The sequence below is a fragment of the Dasypus novemcinctus genome, chromosome 3, assembly GCF_030445035.2.
Source record: "Dasypus novemcinctus isolate mDasNov1 chromosome 3, mDasNov1.1.hap2, whole genome shotgun sequence".
Classification (NCBI taxonomy): domain Eukaryota; kingdom Metazoa; phylum Chordata; class Mammalia; order Cingulata; family Dasypodidae; genus Dasypus; species Dasypus novemcinctus.
The window spans coordinates 129,124,016-129,148,709 of record NC_080675.1 but is presented as its reverse complement, the minus strand read 5'-3'; the positions used below and the strand labels follow the sequence as shown (position 1 = coordinate 129,148,709).

General features: G+C 37.0%; 1 protein-coding gene across 2 annotated transcripts in view; it reads left to right on the top strand.

The window, feature by feature from the left end:
- Positions 1-24,694, top strand: part of NEDD4 (NEDD4 E3 ubiquitin protein ligase) — a 191,298-nt gene that overhangs the window by 155,563 nt on the left and 11,041 nt on the right. For both annotated transcript variants that reach the window (XM_058294242.2, XM_058294241.2), the window contains 13 exons: positions 1,374-1,540; positions 4,241-4,358; positions 4,440-4,607; positions 8,555-8,620; positions 10,925-11,044; positions 16,544-16,741; positions 17,760-17,840; positions 18,056-18,110; positions 18,201-18,259; positions 19,135-19,200; positions 23,093-23,322; positions 23,600-23,721; positions 23,817-23,887. In XM_058294242.2, the coding sequence (XP_058150225.1) occupies positions 1,374-1,540; positions 4,241-4,358; positions 4,440-4,607; positions 8,555-8,620; positions 10,925-11,044; positions 16,544-16,741; positions 17,760-17,840; positions 18,056-18,110; positions 18,201-18,259; positions 19,135-19,200; positions 23,093-23,322; positions 23,600-23,721; positions 23,817-23,887 (1,521 nt within the window). The remainder of the gene's footprint in view (positions 1-1,373; positions 1,541-4,240; positions 4,359-4,439; positions 4,608-8,554; positions 8,621-10,924; positions 11,045-16,543; positions 16,742-17,759; positions 17,841-18,055; positions 18,111-18,200; positions 18,260-19,134; positions 19,201-23,092; positions 23,323-23,599; positions 23,722-23,816; positions 23,888-24,694) is intronic.

Below are 24,694 nucleotides of genomic sequence, written 5' to 3'. Positions count from 1 at the left end.
CTTGTTTGTTTGTATTTCTACTTGATTTGAGAATTGGCTTGTTATTTTAAAAATTAATATTGTCGTTTTATTGGAATCATAGCAAATTTTAGAATAACTTAGGGAGAAATGACATCTTTGTGAGGTTGAATCCTCCTAGCCAACCAAGATCATCGTATGTCTTCACTCATTCAAGACTTCTTTTGTGTCTTTTTAGAAGCACTTTAAAGTTTTCTTCACTAGTGTATTTCTATTCTTATTGATTTCCTAACCATATCAGTATTTAGTAGAACTTTTTCCTACTGCCTTATTTGTTATGAAACTTCAATTAATTCCTTAGGAACCAAGCTTCTAATGCCTTCCTGGTATTTTAAAAAAAAAAAAAGCTTTCTTCCTTTGGCTATTTCATGACTGCAGTTCCTTTTCTTGGTCAAGGATAATGAGAAAAGTCAGAAAAGAGAATTATAAAGACTTCATTCAATAGAGAGTTCATTTCTAAATCATTTGCCTTTTTGCCTTTCCCTATCATGACTCTATATGTGACCACTAGCTAATGATTTTTTTTTTCAGGTCTCGTATACTTACCATATACATAGTGCTTTTCTGTGGGTGAGACAAAGACTGATAAGACATGATCTGTACCCTTCATTTGCTTTTAATTTAGAGATGTGCCTCAGGTTACGCTGGTTTAAACTATACTTTTCAGCTTTTCAGTGCTTTCCAAATTTATATCATCAGGACTTGAAGTGGTGTACAGGGTTCCTGTTTGGAATGATGGAAGTGTTTTGGTGATAGATGGTGATGATTGTGGCATAGCTTTGTGAACTTGATTATCCATACTAAACTACATATCTGAATGTGATTAGAGGGGGAAATGTTAGATTGTATATATAGTAACAGAATAAAAATTTTTAAAAGTTCATGGAAATATACTACACAGTGGACCCTAAATTAAACCATTGACTTTGGTTAATAGTACAGTTATAAAAATGTGCTATTATCAATTGTAACAAATGTTCCAAACCAATGCAGGGTATTAATAATAAGATAGAATATGGGAATCCTGTAGTTTATGCATGATTATTTTGTAAACCCCCAACTTCTCTAATAAAGAAAAAAATTGGCCTTTTTTCCTACTAGATATGTTTTAAATTTTTTAAACTTTTAAAACAGTTTCAGATAGAATTTAAATGGTTTCATTTTACAAAGAGAATCTTCATTTATCAGAAAAAAATAATGTCTTAAAAGTTGACAATGTGCTATTAATAATTCTGGCTGTGCTTAATTTCTAGACTGTATATGCTAAATCTCTTCTTAAATTTTTCTTTACCATATGATTGATAAAGTCACAAAATCAAGCATCAACTCTTAATTGCTGTCACTCTGTTTTTCAGCCTGGCTGGGTTGTTTTGGACCAACCAGATGCTGCTTGCCATTTGCAGCAGCAACAAGAACCTTCTCCTCTACCTCCAGGATGGGAAGAGAGGCAGGATGTCCTTGGAAGGACTTACTATGTAAACCATGAATCTAGAAGAACACAGTGGAAAAGACCAACCCCTCAGTATGTGCTGATGGCTTTCACATTTGTGGTCTGGAAACCTGTTGGCTACTAGTTTTCATTTTGAAGAGTCATGTCTCAAATGGATTCATAATAGTATAGGAATCCATAAACTGTAGGAATACCAGAATTTTGATATCAGTCAAAATTATTTGAAACATAAACCACCCTTTAGCTGCTTTTTAATTTATAATAATTAATTACTTATAAGCCTCTTTTTAAGTATTATATAGCCACAAAATGTACATCATTCTCTTTAGCCTGGTTTAGACTCTCGGAGAATTTTTGTAAATTTGTTATTAAAATATAGCAAAATGTTAATTTCTACGAAATGCTTACAATAAACAATTTAATTTATTTTTTAAATAATAGGACTCAGTAACGTGGGTTTTATTTTAAACAATACTTGTTTGCCAGTCTGGTTGATGTACTCATAATTTCCAATTTATACAGATCAAGGACAGAATGACTTTTAAGATTCTAACTTGTATCTCTTCAGTGACATTTTTCTTTAATCATCAGACTACATACATTTACAAATTCTCCCATTATACATATTTATTTTCAAAACTCATTCCCTTTCCCCTTCCACATAGTCTTATGAAATCTCTTTCATATTTTTGACACAAACATAACTTCTCTATTTGTCTGGTAACCTTATACCTTTTGGCTTTGATATTTTGTGCCTGAAATATGTATCCCCAAGTACTTACATAGATATTTTCTGTTATCAAAACCTTCTAAAACAAATTGTGATCCAAGTTCCTCATGGCACAGAGGCATTGGTCTCTGTAGAATGATATACATATTACAGAACTGAAGATCCCATAAAATTCTGCACAGTTGCCCTTATGCATAACCGAGTATCATGGCACACCAACTTGAGCAGAATTGCATTTCTTTTAGTTGTGGCTGATGTTGTATTTATCTAGCCAGAATCAAGGATTTAGGGAGCGGAGGAAATAACCCTGAATCATTCCCTGAAGGATCATCTGTCAAAATTGTGTTTTCTCCAGCTACTGTATTATAAGAACTTGACTTCTGATTATCCTGGGCTTATATGGCAGCATTAGCTAAATTAACAATAATTACATTATTAGATATTTGAACAAAATTCTTGATAGTCGTATTTTAAATACAAATGTTTCTAATCTAGGATAATATAACTAGTAAATGACTGGGCATAAGTATTCAGTCTGATTAATCATACCTTTCGTAAACTCAGAGAAGCCTTTATTGTCAGCCTTTTCCACCCAGGCCCATAGCTATATGTGATCAAAAACACATACCATTTACTCCCTAATCTATTAAACTTTTGTTTTATAAATATTAAAGATTACACTATTTTTCATTCTGCCCTCTGTCTCCATGGATGGGGAATTCTAGCACTGGCTTAATTCTAGAAGATGTTGCTATATGATTCATGAAAATATCTATGTAACACTTAAAGCTTCTCTTTTGTAAACTATCTGGAGCTACTTTAGATTTTATTCTTGTAATAACATGGTAAAATAATAGTGTAATGAAGTTATTAATCAAATGGTGATATTCATTCAACAGATATTTTTGAGTACCTGTATGTGTTAGCCTTGTTCTAAGCACAATGATGAACTAAAATATCAAAGCCAGACAGGTTATACTTTTTCATAGAAACTTACCTTAACTCCATAAGGTACTCTGAAGGTACCACTGTGTCCACTACTTTTTATTTTTTCTCCCCCCTTCCCCGCCCCCCCACTGTTGTCTGCGCTCTGTGTCCATTCACTTTGTGTACTTCTGTGTCCACTTATATTCTTGTCAGCAGCACCCGGAATCTGTGTCTCTTTTTGTTGCATCATCTTGCTGTGTCAGCTGTCCATGTGTGTGGTGCCACACCTGGACAGCTGTGCTTTTTTTTTTTCCTTTGTGGGCCAGCTCTCCTTGCAGGGTGCACTCCTTGTTCCCCTAACACGGGAGACACCCCTGCGTGACATGGCACTCCTTGCACACATCAGCACTGCATGTGGGCCAGCTCACCACACGGGTCAGGAGGCCCTGGGTTTGAACCCTGGACCTCCTACATGGTAGATGGATGCTCTATCAGTTGAGCCAAATCCACTTCCCTGTCCACTACTTTAAATCTATGTATGTTGAAATAGCATTTGGGTGGCGGACTTGGCCCTGTGGTTAGGGCGCCCCTCTACCACATGGGAGGTCCTCGGTTCAAACCCTGGGCCTCCTTGACCCGTGTGGAGCTGGCCCATGCGCACTGCTGACGCGTGCAAGGAGTGCCACGCCACGCAGGGGTGTCCCCGCGCTAGGGAGCCCCATGCGCAAGAAGTGCGCCCCGTAAGGAAAGCCGCCCAGCGCGAAAGAAAGTGTGGCCTGCCTAAGAATGGTGTCGCCCACACGGAGAGCTGACACAAGATGACACAACTAAAAGAAACACAGATTCCGTGCCGCTGACAACAGAAGCGGACAAAAAAGAAGACACAGCAAAGAGACACAGAGATAAGACAACGTTAGGGGGGAGGGGAGGAGAGGGAAAGGGAGAGAAATAAATAAACAAATAAATCTTTAAAAAAAAAAAAAAAAGAAATAGCCTTTGGCCAAAACAATAAATTGTGACCTATATAAGTATTTTTAAAAAATGATCATAGAAACTTTGACTATCCTTTTAACTTTCTTAACATATGGGTGGTGGCTTTTATACTTCCAACATAGGGACACCCTAACAGATGTTGAGAATGGTGACATTCAACTGCAAGCACAACGTGCCTTTACCACCAGGCGGCAAATATCCGAGGAAACAGAAAGTGTTGACAATCGAGAGTCTTCCGAGGTATTTTGTTCTCCTTGACAGGCGTGTGTTATTGCAATAGACTAAAGTACATGTTGTTTAAGCTTATTCTGGTTGTTTTAGAACTGGGAAATCATAAAAGAAGATGAAACTACCATGTATAGCAATCAGGCATTCCCATCACCTCCACCATCAACTAACTTGGATGTTCAGAGTCATCTTGCAGAAGAACTGAATGACAGACTCACTACTTCTGGAAATTCAGCCACCAGCCAGCCAGTATCCAGCTCAGTAAGATGATTTTAGATTTTATTATGGCTTCAGGATTTTACACACTTTATATTATTCCACTCAATAAGTGTAACTTTTGCATAAAATATTGTCTTAACTGGCATATAATAATGTGTTAGGGACTTTGGAACTTTGCAGTTTGTCAGTTTTTCACATATTCACACTATTAGTATGGAGCAGAGTCATTGTATTCAAAATGCCCATTATGTCAATGCCCTCCTGTCAGAGACCACCAGAAAAACACCTGTAATTGAACAAGTTGAAGTTATTACTCATTTCAGCAAGAAAGAGCACGCACTAAGGAAAACTGTGGGATATCTCAGTAAGAGCATATTAGAAAAAAACTTTTAAAGGCTTTGAGTGCAGATTAGGTGATTTGGAGGAGAGTTCAAGGAAGCAGGGCTTTGCTCTGGATTGGATGCTGTCAGGAAGCAGGAGTAATTCTAAGATTGGGTGTCTCAATAAATTTTATTTGTAGTAAGGCTAAAGCTATAACTGGTAAAAAAGTAGCCACCACTCATATCAGCCAGGATAGGGAGCTATTTGGTATTTTGTGGCTTGGACAATATTCCTGTTTTTGTCTGTGTTCAGACACAATTAGAGTAGTCTTGTTCTTGTCTTGATCATCACGGTCAGAGTGGTGCTGTCTGGCATTGCTGTTCTGTGAAATTGTTTACGTTCAGCAGGAGAAGACCAAGGCCTGGGGGCGAGTACTAGACCAGCTCCTGGATGTCAGGAGCTGCTTTTCTCTCTCTCAGTTATGATGCTGGTTTAACACTGTATCACAGATGCCACCGTCCATCTGTGAATACAGACTGGCCAAGGAGATGGATGGCATTCTTACCCCAGTAAGCGCTATAAAAATTGCTGCCCCTGGGATTCAGAAGGAAGTATTCACAGCATACAATGCTGTGATGAGATATGCGTGACTAGCTCTCTCAGTTATTACATCAGTGGGAGACAAAGATTTTTCTCTGAGGACACTATGGTTATTTCTGGTTGGGGTTTCCCTGCTTCTTATTCATTCTGTAAATATTTAGTGAAGGCTGACTATATGCCAGACACTGTTCTAGTTACTTAGACATCAGTAAATAAAACAGACAAAATTCCTGCCCTCATGAGACTTAATAGTTCAGTGCGGGGCTTGGGAAATGTAGCCTGAAATCCAGCCTGCCTGCTACCTGTCATTGTAAATAAAGGTTCACTGACACACAGCTAATTTCACACTCTCGTCAACAGAGCTGTGTGGTTACAGAATGGTTGACCTGCAAACCCTGGACCTTTTCAGAAAAAAATTTGTCGACTTCTGGTGCCTTCCTCAAGAAGCTTCAGTGGAGCAAGTGGAGCTCAGTGGTTGAGTGCCTGCTCCACATGTATAGTGAGGTCCCCGTTCAATCTCCAGTACCACCAAAAAAAAAAAAAGCTTCGATGTGGACAGTTCCACATGTATAGTGAGGTCCCCGTTCAATCTCCAGTACCACCAAAAAAAAAAAAACTTCGATGTGGACAGTTCCACATGTATAGTGAGGTCCCCGTTCAATCTCCAGTACCACCAAAAAAAAAAAAAAAGCTTCGATGTGGACAGTTCCACATGTATAGTGAGGTCCCAGTTCAATCTCCAGTACCACCAAAAAAAAAAAAAAAGCTTCCATGTGGACAGTTCCACATGTATAGTGAGGTCCCCGGTTCAATCTCCAGTACCACCAAAAAAAAAAAAAAAGCTTCGATGTGGACAGTTCCACATGTATAGTGAGGTCCCTGGTTCAATCTCCAGTACCACCAAAAAAAAAAAAAAAGCTTCGATGTGGACAGTTCTGTGTGAACTGAGAATATCGAAAAACAAACCTGCCTGCCTCCTTTCCTTCATGCTTCCATCTTTCTATTGTCTTATGCTCATTTCATTTTTTGGCATGGTGGTAGGGAAGGTCAGTCAAAAGTCTTAAAGAATAAGCTATATTGATATGCTGGTGATAAATCACATAGGATCCTATTCCTCTTCCTCCTGTTATTTATTTTTCAATTATAAAAGTGGTAAGCATACAATGGAATGCTGTGCAGCCATTGAAAAGAATGAGGTGGCTTTGAATATACATGTTGTATGGGATAATCTCTAACAGATACTGGAAAATGATAAAAGACAAGGTACTGAACAGTATGTTTGGTATGCTACCATTTATGTATGTAAATGATAGATAATATATATGATATTTCTTGAGAATTAAAGAAACTGGTAACATTGCTTGCCTCTTAAGAGAGGAACAGGGTAGACAGAATGTATATCCTTTGTACCTTTTGAATTTTATACTGTGTGTGTTACCTCTTCAAAATTTTCAGAGCATTATATGTTTATGGTTAAAATTTGAAAAAATTAGGTTTATAAAATTAAAAAGAAATCTTCATCTTCCCTCTACCATGTTCCCTCAGTCATTAATGACTTGGTATCTGTTTTCCTAAACATTTTCTATATGTTCATGCTTTCATACATATATATCTGTGTATAGTTTTTTAACCTGAAATAATTTTGTACTTTTTTGGTAATATGCTGTTTTAACTTACTATATCTTAGACATCGGACAATTTTAGCAAATGTAGATGTACACCTTTTAAAACAACCATCAAATCCATATTCCATTGTACGATTAACCTTTAAGGTGTTTAATCAGTCTCCTATTGATGGACTATAAATTGTTTATAGTTATTATAAAAAATACTGAAGTATTCTGATTCAATTTATATGCATTTTGTAGATTTTTATGTCATTAAATAATAAAACTAAAATATTTCAGATAGTGACAACAGCGTGTATGTAGAGGCACAAGGAAAGAGAAATATGGGATTTCCAGAAAACAAGTTTCTGGACTGTCCAGATGGTAGGCTGCAAGGTAGGAAGTGGCTGAAGCAGGGAAGAGCCAGGTCTTGAAGCTCATGAAGCCTTGTGTTCCGTGCTATTGATTTTATCCTAGGGACCATAGGAAGGCACTGAGGGGCTTTTAGCTAGAGAATAAGATGACTAGATCACACTTTAGAAAGCCCTCTGGCTGCAGCATGCAGTATGAAGAATAGAAGTTAGGAAATGAGACTTGAAGCAGGAGGACCTATTAGGAGGGGTTGCAGTGAAAATCGAAGAGACTCGTGTGGAGCTGGGCCACGAGCAGTGCTGATGCGCACAAGGAGTGCCCTGCCATGCAGGGGTGTGTCCCACGTAGGGGAGCCCCATGCACAAGGAGTGCGCCCTGTAAGGAGAGCCGCCCAGCGCGAAAGGAAGTGCAGCCTGCCCAGGAATGGCGCCGCACACACGGAGAGATGACACAAGATGACGCAACAAAAAGAAACACAAATTCCCGTGCCACTGACAACAACAGAAGCAGACAAAGAAAAACACACAGCAAATAGACACAGAACAGACAACCGGGACGGGGGGGGGGGGGGGGGGGAAGAGAAATAAATAAATCTTTAAAAAAAAAATCTAAGGGACAAATGGTAAAGATTTGAACTAAAGTAGCAACCATTGTGGGAGGAGGGATGTATTTGAGAGCTAAGAAAGAAATACAAGGAGTAGACCCTGGTAGCTACCTGGCTGTATGGGGCAGAAGGGGAAGAAAAGTCGAGTGATATCTGATGTGGGTAGCTGGCTGACTGGTGAGTGTGGCTGGGGGAAATCTGAATGCAATTTTGGACATGAGAGGAGCAGTATCTGTTAAACATTGAAGAGAAAGCATCCGGGAGGCAGTCTAGAATCTGAAGGAGAAGCATGAGCTGCAGTTTGGAAAGAATTAACACCTGGGTGGCACTGAGGGCACTGAGTTGCCTGCGTGCAGTCTCAACAGGTGCTTTTCAGCCAGCTTTCTATCTTCTGCCCCCTGATACCCACCCCCTCTACCTTATTTGCCATTCAAAGACAAATTTAAAAACCTGACGTCTTTTATCTTTTTTTTTTTTTTAACAAGAATCATTCCAGCAGAAGAGGCAGCTTACAAGCCTATACTTTTGAGGAACAGCCAACACTTCCTGTGGTGAGTTGTATCCTCTTCCCTCAATAATTAATAAAAATATAAAACTCAGCAAAGCAACTTAAAAAAAAATACTGCATATGAAAGTCTGACTGCCAGACCGAGCATTAGATTTTTTTTTTTTTTTTTAATTTGGGCATTAGAATTGAAGCTCTAGGGAGGGAAGGGCAAGTGGGGCAGGACCTTTAAAGACAAAAGTTGGAGAAGTTTCATATTAGAAAAGCACAGTCTCTGAGTGCTGGTGACTGTGGGTGTTATCTGGGCTTGTTAAGCACTGTGCTGGCTGGAGGAGGGCGGCTGCATTCAGCATACAATTTCGGGTTATGGTGTCCAGCTGCCTCTGCTTTGTACAAGGCTCATTGTATCTAGAAGCCGTTTCTTCTGTGTATACAAAGTGCATAAGTCAGGATTCAGTCCCTGGTCCAGTGTGCACTAATGTCTGCAGGCTCAGTGACCAGGTCAGAGCTTATCAGTCCCCAATCTCTCCCTTCCCTTCAGTCTTAAATCCACAAGTCTACAAAAACCTGCTTCCTCCTCAGTAGTATTCCCAGTCCCTGCCTGGACTATTGTCCTAGACTCCTTTTGGTCTTCTAGCTTCCATCCTTTTCTTACTTCAGCTCACATTAGTCTAAGTTTGTCACTCACTTACATGGCATCATTTATTTTTTAAACCAAATTTAAACTCCCAGCCTTTTCTGCCTAACCTGCTCCTTATCTACCCATGGAAACCTCCTGCCTTCATTCCTGTTTGTGCCCTTTATTCCAAACAGACTGTTTCTGTGTCCCGATTGTCTTCCCCTTCTGGGTTGTGCATACTCCATTTCCCCTCTTGGAATGGCCACCTCACTCTTTTTCACCAACCATTCTTAATTTTAAATGGAAGTCTATATATTAATTTTGAAAGATGGGGCATGTTTTTGCTTTTCTGGAAGTTCTAGTGTAGGTGTTCAGAGACTCAACAACTTGACCCAGGAGTTGCTCATCTGTCTGAGAAAATGGTCCTGAACTAGGACCGGAACACAGATCCTGTGTCGAGGAAGGAGAGGGCCCACCCACTGACTCTCACCAAGCAGGCAGAAGCCACAGAAAGACTGACCTCACCAGCCTTATTCTTGCTTATTGTCTCTTGCCATTTTAGTTAATTACCATTTTTTTATGGTTTCTTGAGACATTCTTTTCATACCCACATAAAATCCCCCCATTTTTCAGTATACAATTCAGTAAATTTTGGTAAGTTTATACAATTGTGCAAACATCACCTTCAATCAAGTTTAAGAACCCTTCCTATACACCAAAAAATTCCCTCATTCTTCTTTGCAATCAATTCCTGCCCCAGTCTCGGCTCCAAGCAACCACTCATCTACTTTCTGTTATTAGAGGTTTACTTTTTCTAGAAATGTCCTGTGAATGGTATCATATAGTATATTCTGTCTGGCCTCTTTTACTTAGCATGACATTTTTGAGATTTATCCATGTTGTTGCATGTCTTAATCATTTGTGGTGAGATTTACCTACTACATTTTGTTTATTCATTCCAACTGTCCAACCAACAAATGGACATTTGAAAACTGGCCACATTTTAGTTCCATCATTTTGTCGAAAAGCTCATCATAACTGGCAGCAAAGTGCATCCAGCTCCTGTTGTCTCTAGCAAACAGACTGGTGGTAATGGTTTTTATGTTTTAAGGTTTTTATGTTTCAGGAGCCAGGCCAATCAATCCTGAGAGAGTCTAATCTGATTCAAAATGACACAAGAAAGGTCAAACTGGGGACTATTTTAGGTAGAACTGGAAATGATCAGACCTTCTTTGTTCATTTGTAATGAACTATAATAAACAGCCTCTCCCTATCCCTTAGAAAAACAAGGCAGGGATAACAACTCAGCACATGTTTGTTAATTTCTGTAGTGAGACTACCTGGGTTTGTATTTCAACTCCATTTCTTATTAGCAATGTATCTGGTGGCAAATGACTTGAATTTTATAAGCTTCTGTTTCCTCACCAGTAAAATAGGCCAATAATAGCAGTGATCTCATTAAGATTTGAATGGGGGTTAAATGACACAATCTATGTTAAAGCACATGGTGTGTGATTATTGTCATGTTTTATTATTGTTTGCACTCTTGTCATTATTGCTGTCCTACTGTTTTTTTTTTCCCAAGTGAAATGTTGTCCACTTTATTTCATACACTTTAAAATATGATTTAAAACATGGCTCTTTTTACAGAGAGCTAGCAACAAAGTGGGGATGTGGTCTTTGAAAGGATTATTTATTAATATTTAACCCTTCTTTTACTCTTCACTTCAGCTTTTGCCTACTTCATCTGGATTACCACCAGGTTGGGAAGAAAAACAAGATGAAAGAGGAAGATCATATTATGTAGATCACAATTCCAGAACTACTACCTGGACAAAGCCCACTGTACAGGTATGCTGTAGGCTATCTATTAACTTATTTTCTTACAGATTTATACCTACATATTCCTATGGAAGTCCTCACATCACTGAAGGCTTCTACCATCTCCTGATTATTCTCTGACATTGCTGCTAAACATACCACTTCCTGTGGATCTTTAATATACATGAGTTACCACTTGTGATATAAAACAAGCCTAAATGTGAATAAGAAGACGATTTAATAACCTAGTCCATTGGGTGATTTTTTAATTTGAATGCTTAAGAACATTATTTTGCTAAAAGGTAATCTTGGTGATTGATACCTTTTGAACAATTTGCAATGATGACACTCTGTCTTGGGCAGTAGTGCAAATGTTTTGTCTTACCATCATTTCTTTTTTTTTTTCAAAAAGCAGAGACTGAAAAGTGCAAAGAATAATATAGCATATGCTCATATTCCTAACAGAATTAACCACCATTAACAAAGTATCATATTTGTTTCTAGATATTTTTAAGAAATAAACTATTGGGAGCAGATGTGGCTCTAGCATTTGAGCACCTACTTCCCACATGGGAAGCCCCAGGTTCGGTTCCCAGTGCCTCCTAAAAACAAGAACACATACAACAAGCAAACAAATGAAAAAAAAAAAACCAAGTCGGGAAGAACCAGCAAGATGGCCCAGCCTCCACTGGAGGCTCAGGCCGCCTTGAGAGCTGCTCCATGGCTGGAATCGAAAGCTCCACTTCCCCAAAATGGGGGGAGAAGAAACAGTTGGGCACTAATTCCAGCTACTGATGAGGAAATTCAGTGGGCCACAGCACAATCCTGAGAACAGCTAAAACTTGAGCCTGTCCAGGTCAGAAAGAGGCTGGGAGCTGCCATCTTAACTCCGTACCTGGCACGAGGGGAAGCGGGGTGGACTGAAAATCCCAGTGCTGGTTGGGACCGGCTTCTTCCCATCCAGGTCATATTACAGCTCTAGCCTAGGCCCCAGTGCCACCTCCAGCAGGGAGGAAGCTGCGAGGACCTGCGCCAGCCTCTCTGGGAAATTTCCGGCCAAGCCGCAAAGGTCAGTGATTATCCTACTCTGGCAGCACAAGCCACCCCAGGAGCTGCTCTGTGACAGGAATTGGAAGCTCCATTTTCCAGAAGCAGGGGAGGAGGAGACGGTTGACTGCTGATTCTGGCTACTGATTGGTAGGCTAGGCTGGCTTAGAGATAACCCTGGGAACAGAGGAGTGTGAACCAGCTCAAGTCAGAAAGAGGCCAATAGCCACCATTCTGAGTCTGCCCCCAGCCTGAGGGGAAGCTGCGCTGACTGAAACTCTCAGTGTCGGCAGGAACCAGTTTCTTTCACACAGATCAGCCTGCAGCCTGCCTGGACTTCAGCCCCACCTCTGGCAGGGAGGAGGCTGAGGAGCCCTGCACCAGCCTATATAGGTAAAAGCAGGTAACTTTGTCTGCCGTAGACTGAAAATCAGAAGTCTACCAGGGCAACTGCGGTCATCTTGGACCCGCACTGCATAGATTGATGCCCACAACTGCAGCTCCATCTGCCCCAGGTAGGGGAGAAAGATGTGAAGCTCCATCAGTCTCTCTGGGCAACTACAGTCTAGGCCTGTATGTGGATTATTCCATATAGCTGTGACTCTGTCCCTACCCCTGGCAAAGTAAAAGTTGGAAGAAGCTTCATCAGTCCCTGGTGCAGTGAGGGCAGCTTGAGCCTCCACAGCTTACGACACCAACTACATGCTTGGCTCCTACTGTGCAACCAGCAAGGGAGAAATGATAGGAAGCCCTAAACTAACGAGAAAAACTGCACTGAGAATAAATATTTTAGTAAGCCAGATGCGAAGACACCAACAAAAAAATCACAATCCGCAACAAGAAATAGGAAGCTATGGCCCAGTCAAAGGAACAAGGTAAGCCTCCAGATGACATAAAGGAGTTGAGACAACTAATCATAGATGTTCAAACAAATCTCCTTAATAAATTCAATGAGATGGCTAAAGAGATTAAGGATATTAAGAAGACACTGGATGAGCACAAAGAAGAATCTGAAAGCATACATAGAAAAATAGCAGATCTTATGGGAATGAAAGGTGCAATCAATGAAATTTTTAAAAAGCATTGGAATCATATAATAGCAGAGTTGAGGAGGCAGAAGAAAAGATTGGTGAGCTTGAAGAAATGGCCTCTGAAAGTGAACACACAAAAGAACAGATGAAGAAAAGAATGGACAAAATTGAACAAGGTCTCAGGGAACTAAATGACAGCAAAATACATGCAAACATATGTGTCATGGGTGTCCCAGAAGGAGAAGAGAAGGGAAAAGTGGCAGAAGGAATATTTAAAGAAATAATAGTAGAAAATTTCCCAACCCTATTGAAGGACATAGATATCCCTGTCAAAGAAGCACAACGTACTCCCATCTGAAAAAATCAAAATAGACCAACTCCAAGACACATACTCATCAGAATGTCAAAGGCCGAAGACAAAGAGAATTCTGAGAGCAGCAAGAGAAAAGCAATGCATAACCTATATAAGGGATATCCAATAAGATAAAGTGCTAATTTCTCACCAGAAACCATGGAGGCAAGAAGACAGTGGTCTGATATATTTAAGATACTACAAGAGAAAAACTTCCAGCCAATAATCTTATATCCGGTAAGACTGTCTTTCAAAAATGAGGGTGAAATTAGAATATTCACAGATAAGCAGAAACAGAGAATTTCTAAGAGAGCAGAATTTCAGGAAATACTAAAGGGTGTGTTAGAGCCTGAAAAGAAAAATCAGAAGAGAGAGGCCTGGAAGAGAGTCTGGAAATGAAGATTATATCAATAAAATAACTAAAAGTGTCAAAAGAGTGGTGAAAATAAAATATGACAGATAAAATCCAAATAGGAATAAACTTAACCAATGATGTAAAGCACTTGTATTCAGAAAACTGCAACTCAATGTTAAAACAAATCAAAAAAGGCCTAAATAACTGGAAGAACATTCCATGCTAATGGATTGGAAGACTAAATATCATTAAGATGTCATTTCTACTCAAATTGATATACAGATTTAATGCAATCCCAATAACACCAGCATTAAAGAAAAAATTGGAAACACGATCATTAAATTTATTTGGAAGGGTAAGGAGTCCTGAAAAGCCAGAAACATCATAAAAAGGAAAAGTGAACCCTCATCTCCAGACTTTAAGTCATAATACCTACCTATACTGGTAAAAACAACATGGTACTGGCCTAAAGACAGACACAATAGACCAATGGAACCAAATTTGTGTTTCAGAAACAGACCTTCACAGGAATGGTCAAGTGATTGTTGACTAGCCTGTCAAACTCACACAGCTCGGACAGAACAATCCATTCAACAAATGGTGCTGAAAAAATTGGACATCCATAGCTGAAAGAAGGAAAGAGAATCCCTATCTCACACCTTTTCCAAAAATTAACTCAAAATGGATCAAAAAACTAAAAGTAAAAGCAAGAACCATAAAACTTCTAGAAGAAATTATTGGAAAATATCTTCAAGACCTGGTGGTAGGTAGTGGATTCTTAAAGGAGATAAGAGAAGGACTGAATGGACTACTGATGTTTAATGTATGTAGAAGTTTTAATTGGCTTTACTGTAAAATTGTGGAAATGTATAGAGTGGATAGTAACACACAGTAACAGCTAGTTTATAAATGGGGATGTGACTGAAAATGGTAGTGTAGTTATGTAAATGCCAATTGACAGAATGCTTGAGAATAATCTAGGAACTGGATAGCACAGTAAACCAAGAGGTGGGTGAGAATTGTGGTTGATGGTACAGGTGCAAGAGTGTCCTATGTTAGCTAGAACAAATGTATATCACTACTGCAGGGTGATGGGAACGTGGAGCAGCAGGGGAAAAATACAGCTGGAGTGACCTATGGACTGTGGTTAGTAGTATAATATAATATTCTTATATCTATGCAAAAGATGTACTGTGTTGATACTGAGGCAATATGAAAAATGTGAGCCAAATGTACACTATGGACGTGGTAACAATCAGATTATTTTATCTGTAGCAAATGACACACCACATTGTGGTGTGTTGATGGAGGGGTGTTGTTTGGGAATTCTGCACATGTGCATGATTGTTTTACAACTTCTGTCGTAAAAAAATATATTTAAAAAATAATAATAGGATGGGTTGGGGGGGAAATACACCAAATGTAAGAAAAGAACTATGATTAGTAGTAAGATTTTGACAGTATTCTTTCATAGTTTGTAACAAACGTCTCATGACAATGCAAGGTGTTGGTGGAGGGTTGATGTATGGGACCCCTGTATGATGTTATGCATGTTTGCTTTGTAAGTCACAACTTTTACTATACACTTAATTGTTTATGTACAAACTATATAAAGATAATAACAATCGGATTGGTTAGGGGAAAACTACTTTGTTTAGTAGTAATATTTTGACAATGTTCTTTAATCATTAGTTTAAAAAGTTTAAAAACAGTGCAAGTTATTGCTGGTAGGGGGAGATGTTATATATGTTTGATGTTATGAATATTTGTTTTGTGAGTTCACAGCTATTGTACAGTTATTGTTTATGTATGGGTGATATATTTCAATAAATTTAAAAAAAAAAAAAACTCAGGGGAGTTGATATGGCACAGTGGTTTTGAGCTTCCTGTATGAGGTCCTGAATTCAATCCCTGGCCCTATACCTCAAAAAAAAAAAAAAGTCTTACAGATAAAACTAAATTCCTTTTAGCTAAGTTCTTGGTCGCATTATCCAGGGGTAACTAACCATCACCTTGAGTTGTGTGTTCTTCTGGCCTATTTTATACACTTCCTTAGAAAGTTAAACAATGTACAATATTGTTTAGTGTGTCTGTGTTTTAAAATTTTCATAGTTATTATGTTGTACATGTTATTCTCCATCTTCTTCTGCTCAACCATACTTCGATACCCTACCCATGTTATTATATGTAGGTTTAGTTTGTTCCTTTTAACTATTCCCTAAGATTTCATCACGTGAATAGAATACATTTCAATTATCCATATCTGTGGTGGATATTTGTTGTTCATTTTGTCTACCCAGCATCTGAACCCACTTTCGGATATGGAAAATGCCCTACTCTGTGAATCTTGCTGGGGGGCTGGGGAGCAAAGGCGACCTCCTCCTGTAGGTACTAACAGCCAGGGTGGGGCCTCGTAATCTTCCTTCCTCAATCAGACTTTGCACTTGCAACAGCCTTTGACTGTTAACTAGCATGTTACTGCTTGCAAATTAGCTGAGAAATTATAAATGATTATAAAAACAAAGTTTGACAAAACATTTTATTTTAGAAAAGTGAGCCAAAGAGAAAAAGATTATAAAAATGTTGAAGGAAAATTAATTATATATCATAATACATTTGAAAATAAACCTCAAATGTTTAGGCCCATTTGTGAGTCTGTACTCTGTTTACAGGTTGTTACCTTTACGACAGCTATTTGCAAGTTCCTTATAAAACATTACAACATTATTTAATTAATGCGGTAGGTCACAATGGAGACCAGTCAGCTCCCATCAAGCCAGAATACTTCTGCGGGCCCTCAACCACAGACAAGTGACTCAGCACAGCAGGTGACCCAACCATCCGAAACTGAGCAGGGGTTCCTTCCGAAAGGCTGGGAAGTCCGGCATGCACCAAATGGGAGGCCTTTCTTTATTGACCACAACACCAAAACTACCACCTGGGTAACGTCAATACTCTCCAGTATAAATTTATAACAACAGTAACAAAAAATCTCTTGTGTAGATTTCTTTATAATTTTTCAAGTGTACATTAGTATAGCCTGTGTTTCCTAGTACTCTCAAAGTTATATTGAAATCTTAATTATAATATTTTCCTATTCAGGATATGTTTGCGCCTATTTTTAGTATTGTTTTGAATTGTCATGGAGATATATTTAGTGCCCATTTCCAATTTATATATAGCTTGTTAGCCATAAATGCTTAGGAATATATTTAGTAATAATTTCTTATCTTTATGCAAAGCACTTTTGAATTCATATCTCATTTATTATCAAAAATAATCCTGTGAGGCTAGGTAGAACAAGTATTTTTATTTTAAGATAAGGCTTTAAGTTGTTTAATAGTCAGCTCACCACTAGTAGAAAAATGACTCAAAATCAGTAACAGATGAATAGATTTTAATTAAAAAGACCAATGTACCTTAAGCTAATTTAATGCAAAATTTAATAAAATAATTAAGATTGTATATAAAATTAATTCATATAAGTAGAATTTTGTTCTCTTATTCAAGTCTTAACTTTAATAACCTTTTTGGTTAACCGTCCTATCTTTCGCATATATAAATAAATCAACACCTTAATGTGTGCCAAATTAGCATATTCAAGGGACTCAGAAATAACATGGTCCAATTGAAGTCCCAATTTTTATTTAGAGAAAAGTGCTGAGTAGCGACACAATCCCTAAAGAGTGGGGCAAATAGTTTCTCTGAAAGAGATGATGAGCTGATAGTAATCCCACTCAGAATGATCCTTATCATTCGCTTTATTATTGTAGCCTAAGAGTAATAGATTTTAAAAGAGAAACTGTTATTACACATGAAGGATATAATGGACTTTTAAAAAGAGAATATTTTAAATGCCCATTGATATTAGAAAACATGGTAACAATTAGACTAACTTTCACTGTTTGAAAATTTGTGTTTTTGTTTCTATGTATTGTTTTATTTACTCTACCAAAAAAGGAAGATCCAAGATTGAAAATTCCAGCTCATCTGAGACAAAAGACATCACTTGATTCTTCTAATGATCTAGGACCTTTACCTGTGAGTTTATAGAACTGCTATGGCTATCTTAACTGTTTTGTATTTTGGAATATAGTAGCTCTTTAACAACTGTAATTAATATTATTATTAAAATGCTGTTGCCTTCTACTAAGAATGTAATATACAAATTAAATTAACTGTAAAACCATTGCCTTTTTCTCCCTTTACATCTAACTCTCTTTCCTAAAATAATTAAAATACGTTCTTCATTATAGCCAGGATGGGAAGAAAGAACTCACACAGATGGAAGAATCTTCTACATAAATCACAGTATGTGCATTGTGATTTTTAATTACATTTTTTGTAATACTGAATTTTGTACATGAGAAAGCAACACATCTTTTTATTTTTTCCATTCAGATATAAAAAGAACACAATGGGAAGATCCTCGCTTACAGAATGTAGCCATAACTGGACCAGTAAGTCTTTTTGTATCACTGTGCTCTGTGACTGTCCTCTCCTAAGACTCTGGAGTTGATGCAGTGCCGTCTGCCTCCTCATGCTGATAACTTACTCTGGACTCTGATCTTTTGAGGACTGTCAACATTCTCTTGCAGACAATGTCAGGTATTGGCTCGAGCTCGAGCTCCAGAGTCACATCTTGAACATTTTGGAAGAAATCATTATCAGTTTCTTATGGTATATTAAATATACCCATATTTAAATAAAAATGTTAACATGTATAATGATTATACTAGTCTTGAGTCAGGTTACTTATAGGAAAGTTATTATTCTCTTTTTTATTATAAACATAGCCACTTTTTCCATTTTAGTTTTTCAGATTTTTACTTGTTTCTGATTCACAAAAGTAAGTAAAATTGAAGATACAGCTTTTGTTTTTGTTTTTAAGATTACTCTTTAGTATCTCCATCTTTAGTCTTTTATAGAATAATGGATTAAAAAGGCAACTCCTCAGAGTTAAGGAAAAAGTACATTTTTCAAATTGTTCCCATAATGGAGAAATCACTGTGGAAGTCTCTTTAGAAATGGAATTTCTCAATTCTAGCATTTCTCCACTTGGAAGAAATTTCCTGTTTCTGGCATGTTGCACTTTAAGAGTATTGCCTGATTAAAATTACAGCTATAGGAATTACTGAATACAATTTTACCTTAAACAGAGAAATTAAAATTTTAAAACTTTGTTCTTTTCTTCAAATGAAACTTTTCTTTCCACATATTGTCTTTTAATGCCTTTAACTCATGTTCATAAAATATCCAAAATGCAAGTTTAAAAATTGTTCCAGAATAAAAACAATCTAAATCTTCTTTATTTTTCCAAATTTTTCAACTAAAGGCTGTGCCTTACTCAAGGGATTATAAACGAAAGTATGAGTTCTTCCGAAGAAAGATGAAGAAGCAGGTTAGTAATATTTATAGTAAGTGTTCAGGAATGATCATTTTATATATAGTGAAAGTACTAGGGTATACACTTTTTTTTAAGTAAAGCAATGTTTATTCTGTATTTGTAACAACTTTTTCTTATAGGGAAATAGTGCTTATCTATCGAGTAACTGTTACATATCATTGGAGACCACAATTATTTTGACTTTTCTTATTTTTCAAGATATCTTGTAACATAGAAAGAGTAGGCTTACTGTTATTCTACTGTAGACGTATTGTTATTCTAGCAATGGAAGAATTTTTATTATTAATGCGGAGGCAGTGGCCATTGGAGGTTCTAAGGGAGAAGGAGAGGGGAAAAATAAGTAATATGGGGGCATTTTTGAGACATTGGAATTATCCTGAATTACATTGCAATGACAGATATGGGCCATTATATATCTTGTCATAACCTACAAAATTGTGCGGGAGAGAGTTTAAACTATAATATAAACTATAATCCACACTTAGTGGCAGTGCTCCAAAATGTGTCCATCAACTGTAACAAATATACCACAGTAATGAAGGATGTTATTAATGTGGCAAAGTGTGGGAGGGGTAAGGAGTGGGGCATATGGAAATCCCTTACATATTTTATGTAACATTTATGTAATCTAAAAGTCTTTAAAATAAAAAAATTTTTCAAGTTTATTTTAACAAGCTCTAGTTTTATGGGCTTTGGGTTTGTAGAATCTGAGATTATCTTCAATCCTAGTTTTTTATTGTGTTGGAGGATTCTCTCGATTCTTTTTCTACTTTGTTGTTTTCCCTTGATAGTCATTCTCTACAACTTCAAATATAATTTTAAAATATAACTATGAGTAGAACAGTGCTCCTATTTTCCTTATGGTTGATATGTATTTTTACTAAACTTTTTTCCATCACCACAAATTCAGCATGTTTAGAACTAAACTCATCAACTATCCATGTCTTTCATTTTGTTGGTGATGATCTATTTTAGTGCCTAATTTGCTCATACTTTCCTCCTTTTCCTGCAGTTTAGGAATACTACCACTAGGTGGCTATATTGAGTTACACTTTCCTGCAATCTGAGCCAGAAGCCTGCTTTTCCAAAAATTCAAGATGGTGGGTGGGCTACCATAGATTTTTCAATCAAAATTTAAACAAACATGAAACAAAATAGTTTTTAGTGCAAATATTTTGTGCCCTGATGGAGTCCTAAAATAGCAACAACTTTTAAAATTCACTTTAAATAATAAATTCATGGCATAATGACTCTTGAAATTTATTTTCTATTCTAGGCTTTGGGATTTTAATTCTTTGTTGATTTTTTTTTTTTGGCGAGTATTTTCATTCTTATGCTGGTGGAGTTGAAGCCCAAGCTTCTCCATTTGCCATTCTAAAACATCTGAGCATGTTATAATATCTACTTGTTGAAGTCTTCCAGCCAGTAGGAGATATGAACAGGTCACAGAATACAAAAACTATAATGAAAACAATATTTACTGAGTTTTCATTACATACCAGGCATTCTTCCTAGCAAGTTACATAAAACTCATTTAATCTCCACAAAACCTTAAAAGGAAGGTACTGTAATCACTTTTTATAGATAGAGATACAGAGACACAGAGAAATTAAGTAGTTGGATCAAGTTCTATGTTATTAATTGGCAAAGCCAGATTGAAACCAAGGGATCTAGCTCCAGAGCCTAACTCTTAATTATATTCGTTATTAAGTGAGAAAATTAGTCCAGAAATTATCCAGAATGCAACAAAGAAACATAAAGAGATTAAAAATCTATGTAAGAAAGGTTAAGAGTCATGGAAAAGACTCAAGAGCATGGGGAATAAGCTGAGAATTTGAATCTTAGATTGACAAAAAACATGTTAAATGTGACTTTTAAAAAATTCTGTATCTAGACACATTACAACAAAAGAGCAGAACACCTAAGCAAAGAAAAATGTTTAAAACCAGTGCTAGAAACCCTTAAGCTCTCTTTAACCTTTTCTTCTCCTTAATCCTCAATATCTCATTAGTAAGGAATAATGATGACTAACATTCATTGAGCTCACCATGTGCCATCTAAATACTGTGTAAGCATCTAAATATATTACCTCATTAAATCCTAAAACAATTTCATGAGGGTAGGTATTATCATCCCTATTTCATAGATGAGGAAATCAACCTTAGTAGAGGCAGGAAACTTTCCTAGTCATACATCCAGTATATGGTGGAGTCAGAATTGGAACTAAGGGCCACCTGACTCCAGAATCCATGTCCTTGTCCACTACTCAGTTCATTTTCCTTTAGCCACTTCTTTCTTCCATTACTATCACTCGCTCACATTGTCCATTTGTCTTCTCTCATGTGGTCTGCTTCAGGGGTCTTTGAATACTATGCTTCTTGTCTCTCCTCCTTAAAATCACTCTTTACCTTTATGCCTGACCAGCTTCTGAAAACACAGCAATCTGATCACAGCACTCCCCTGCTCCGAAACTCTCTTCTTCCTGGTCTGGCATCCGTATTTGCCTACAATCTGGCACCAAACTGCTTCTCCAGCTTCTTCTTTTACTATAATCCCTCCCTTTTCTTTCCCCTATTTTCCCATTCCCTCCTCCTTCTAACTATCAAATATATCAGACTCATGGATGCTGTACTCTCAGCCAGTCGTTTCTGAGTCCTTCTCTCATTTCCTCTCATGTCGAAAGACATCCTAAAGCTTCCTTCCTTGATTGCCTCATATTCAGTTAATAGCTAGATCTTTTATGTCCCCAGGCAACCTTGTTATATCTCTATTAACAATCTTCCTCTTCTTTTTAAGTCTTAGAATTAGTAACATTTACATTTGTTCCTCGGGTGCACACCAGATTATAAACTCTTTGGGGAGGTGTCCCCCATCCCTGGCCCCACCATGGCATCTACCTAGCATCGAGCCCATAAATGTTTACTGAGTACCTTACTTGCACCATGTTGCTTAGTGTCCAGTCTAAAACTGCTTTTCTCCAATCTTACTATTTTTTTATTGCATAAGCAGAAGAGGAAACTGCTTATATTGTGTTTTTCTATAGGACTTTACATTTTCTTAAGTATATTGAGAGTAAAATTATTTAAAGTGACAGAATGTTATGTTTTCTCTTAATGGTTTCTACTTGAAAGTTGCACATGAATCCCTCAGGAATCAAATATTCAGATATATTTTTATAAAATTTACAATATCTGGCCAAAGCCATAGCTATCTACATTTATCACATAAGCAAAAGCTGTAGAATAGATTAGTGAGTCAATCGGTGTAACTCATTTATTAAGAACAGAGAGCTAAGACTTCTAGCTTCCTCAGTTTCTTTATCTGTAAAATGGGGACAATACAGTACCTATCTCATAGTGTTATTAGGAATAAATGGGTTAATCCATTTAAAATGCTTGGATCAGTGCCTGGCACAGTGTAAGTGTTCTGTAAATATTAGTTCTTACTAATGAGCAGAGCAGGATAGACTCCAGGAAGTAAAGTGGAGGTAAGGAAAACCCTGAACAGATAGGCAAGTGGCAGGTAGCAGGTATGGCAAGACTAGGTCACAGAATAGTCTTCGCTGGAAATTAATATGGAAAGAACTGTTCATAAAATGCCTTCACAAGGGCGCTATTGTCACCATCAATAGCTCCTTCAGATATAAAAATCAGAAGTCTGTGTTACTAAGTGATTAGAGAAAATTCATGAATTATTTCAATCCATAGAGAAAATATTTAAGACAGTATACCTAGTTGCATTTTTCCTGAGTACTTTACTTAAGGAAAAAGGAATTTGGGCTTAGGGTAGAGTACAAGTTATAAAATTTTATAACTTTCATGAGAGGTAAGCTTACCATCATGTTGAATTGATGTAAACTATAAGTCTCTCTTCTCTGGGTTTTCAGAATGACATTCCAAACAAATTTGAAATGAAACTTCGCCGTGCAACTGTTCTTGAGGATTCTTACAGAAGAATTATGGCTGTCAAGAGAGCAGATTTCCTCAAGGCTAGACTGTGGATTGAGTTTGATGGTGAAAAGGGATTAGATTATGGAGGAGTTGCCAGAGAATGGTTTTTCCTAATCTCAAAGGAAATGTTTAACCCTTATTATGGGTTGTTTGAATATTCTGCTACGTAAGTGCCTTTACAATGACTATATACAGAAAAGAAAAGCACTCTTTTGAAAGTAATGGAGTTGCATGATACAAGGAAAATGTATATTAAAATATGCCAGGAAAGGGATACTACATCTAATGCTGATTCAGAAATTACTGTTTTTAAAACCATTAAGTCTGACAATCTAATGTGGTTGTAACAGAGATAACTCTAAAAAGAGGGATATAATTTATAATTGTCATGTAAAAATTTTATACGAAATATAGAGAACATTCAAATGTGGTTTTCTTTACAGAGATAATTATACCCTACAGATAAATCCCAACTCTGGATTATGTAATGAAGATCACCTCTCTTACTTCAAGTTTATAGGCCGAGTGGCTGGAATGGCAGTTTATCATGGAAAACTGTTGGATGGTTAGTATTAACCATAAAGCTTTTTTAAAAATGTAATTATCTGATTATTTCCACTTACCTTTTTATCATTTTAAATATATTTGATTTTTTGCAAGGTTTTTTCATCCGCCCATTTTACAAGATGATGCTACACAAACCAATAATACTTCATGATATGGAATCAGTGGTATGTTTGTTTTTTTTTACTTATAATACAAAGGAAGTATAATTTAACAAGACACTGAAATTTTTGAAGAATTAGCTTTTAATAATGTGGAAATTAATAGACTAGAGTGTTCCAAAATGCAGATGAACATTTTCCTGAAGATTTTATTATGAAAATTTTCTGACCTATAATAAAGTCGAAAGACTGTTACAGTGAATACTTATATACCCACCATGTAGATTCCACTATTAGCACTTTTCAGTACTTGCTTTATCACATATCTATCCATCCCTCTATCCATCAATTCATCTTATTTTTTGGATGCATTCCAAAGTAATTTGCAGGTATCAGTCAACTTCCCCCTAAATACTTTAACATGCTATATAACATGTATCTCTTGCATCAGTATTTGAATTGAGATCTTTTATAAAGAATGGAGTATGTTTTCAAAATGGCAGTCCATAAGCAAGACTTGAGGTTAGGCCTCTCCAAAGAAACATAAACCCAAGAGTCAAATCCCTGTCTGTAGCCTTGTTGTTACCTTTGCTGAATAACCTCATACAATGTGTGTATATACTGGAGTCCAAGTACATTTTTAACTCTTTTCTTATTATGTATTATCAGTGCAAACAGTATAATTCTTTACAAACCATAAGATTGCACAGTTATTTGAGTTGGTTCTGTATTTAATTTGAGGGTTTTTTTTTAACTTGAAACAGGTGTATGTAACAACACCTCATAGCTGCTCAAACATTTTATACAGTCTCATACATAGCCACGTGAGAAATATGCTAATGCTCCTGCATAGCCACAGAATTTAGCATTTAT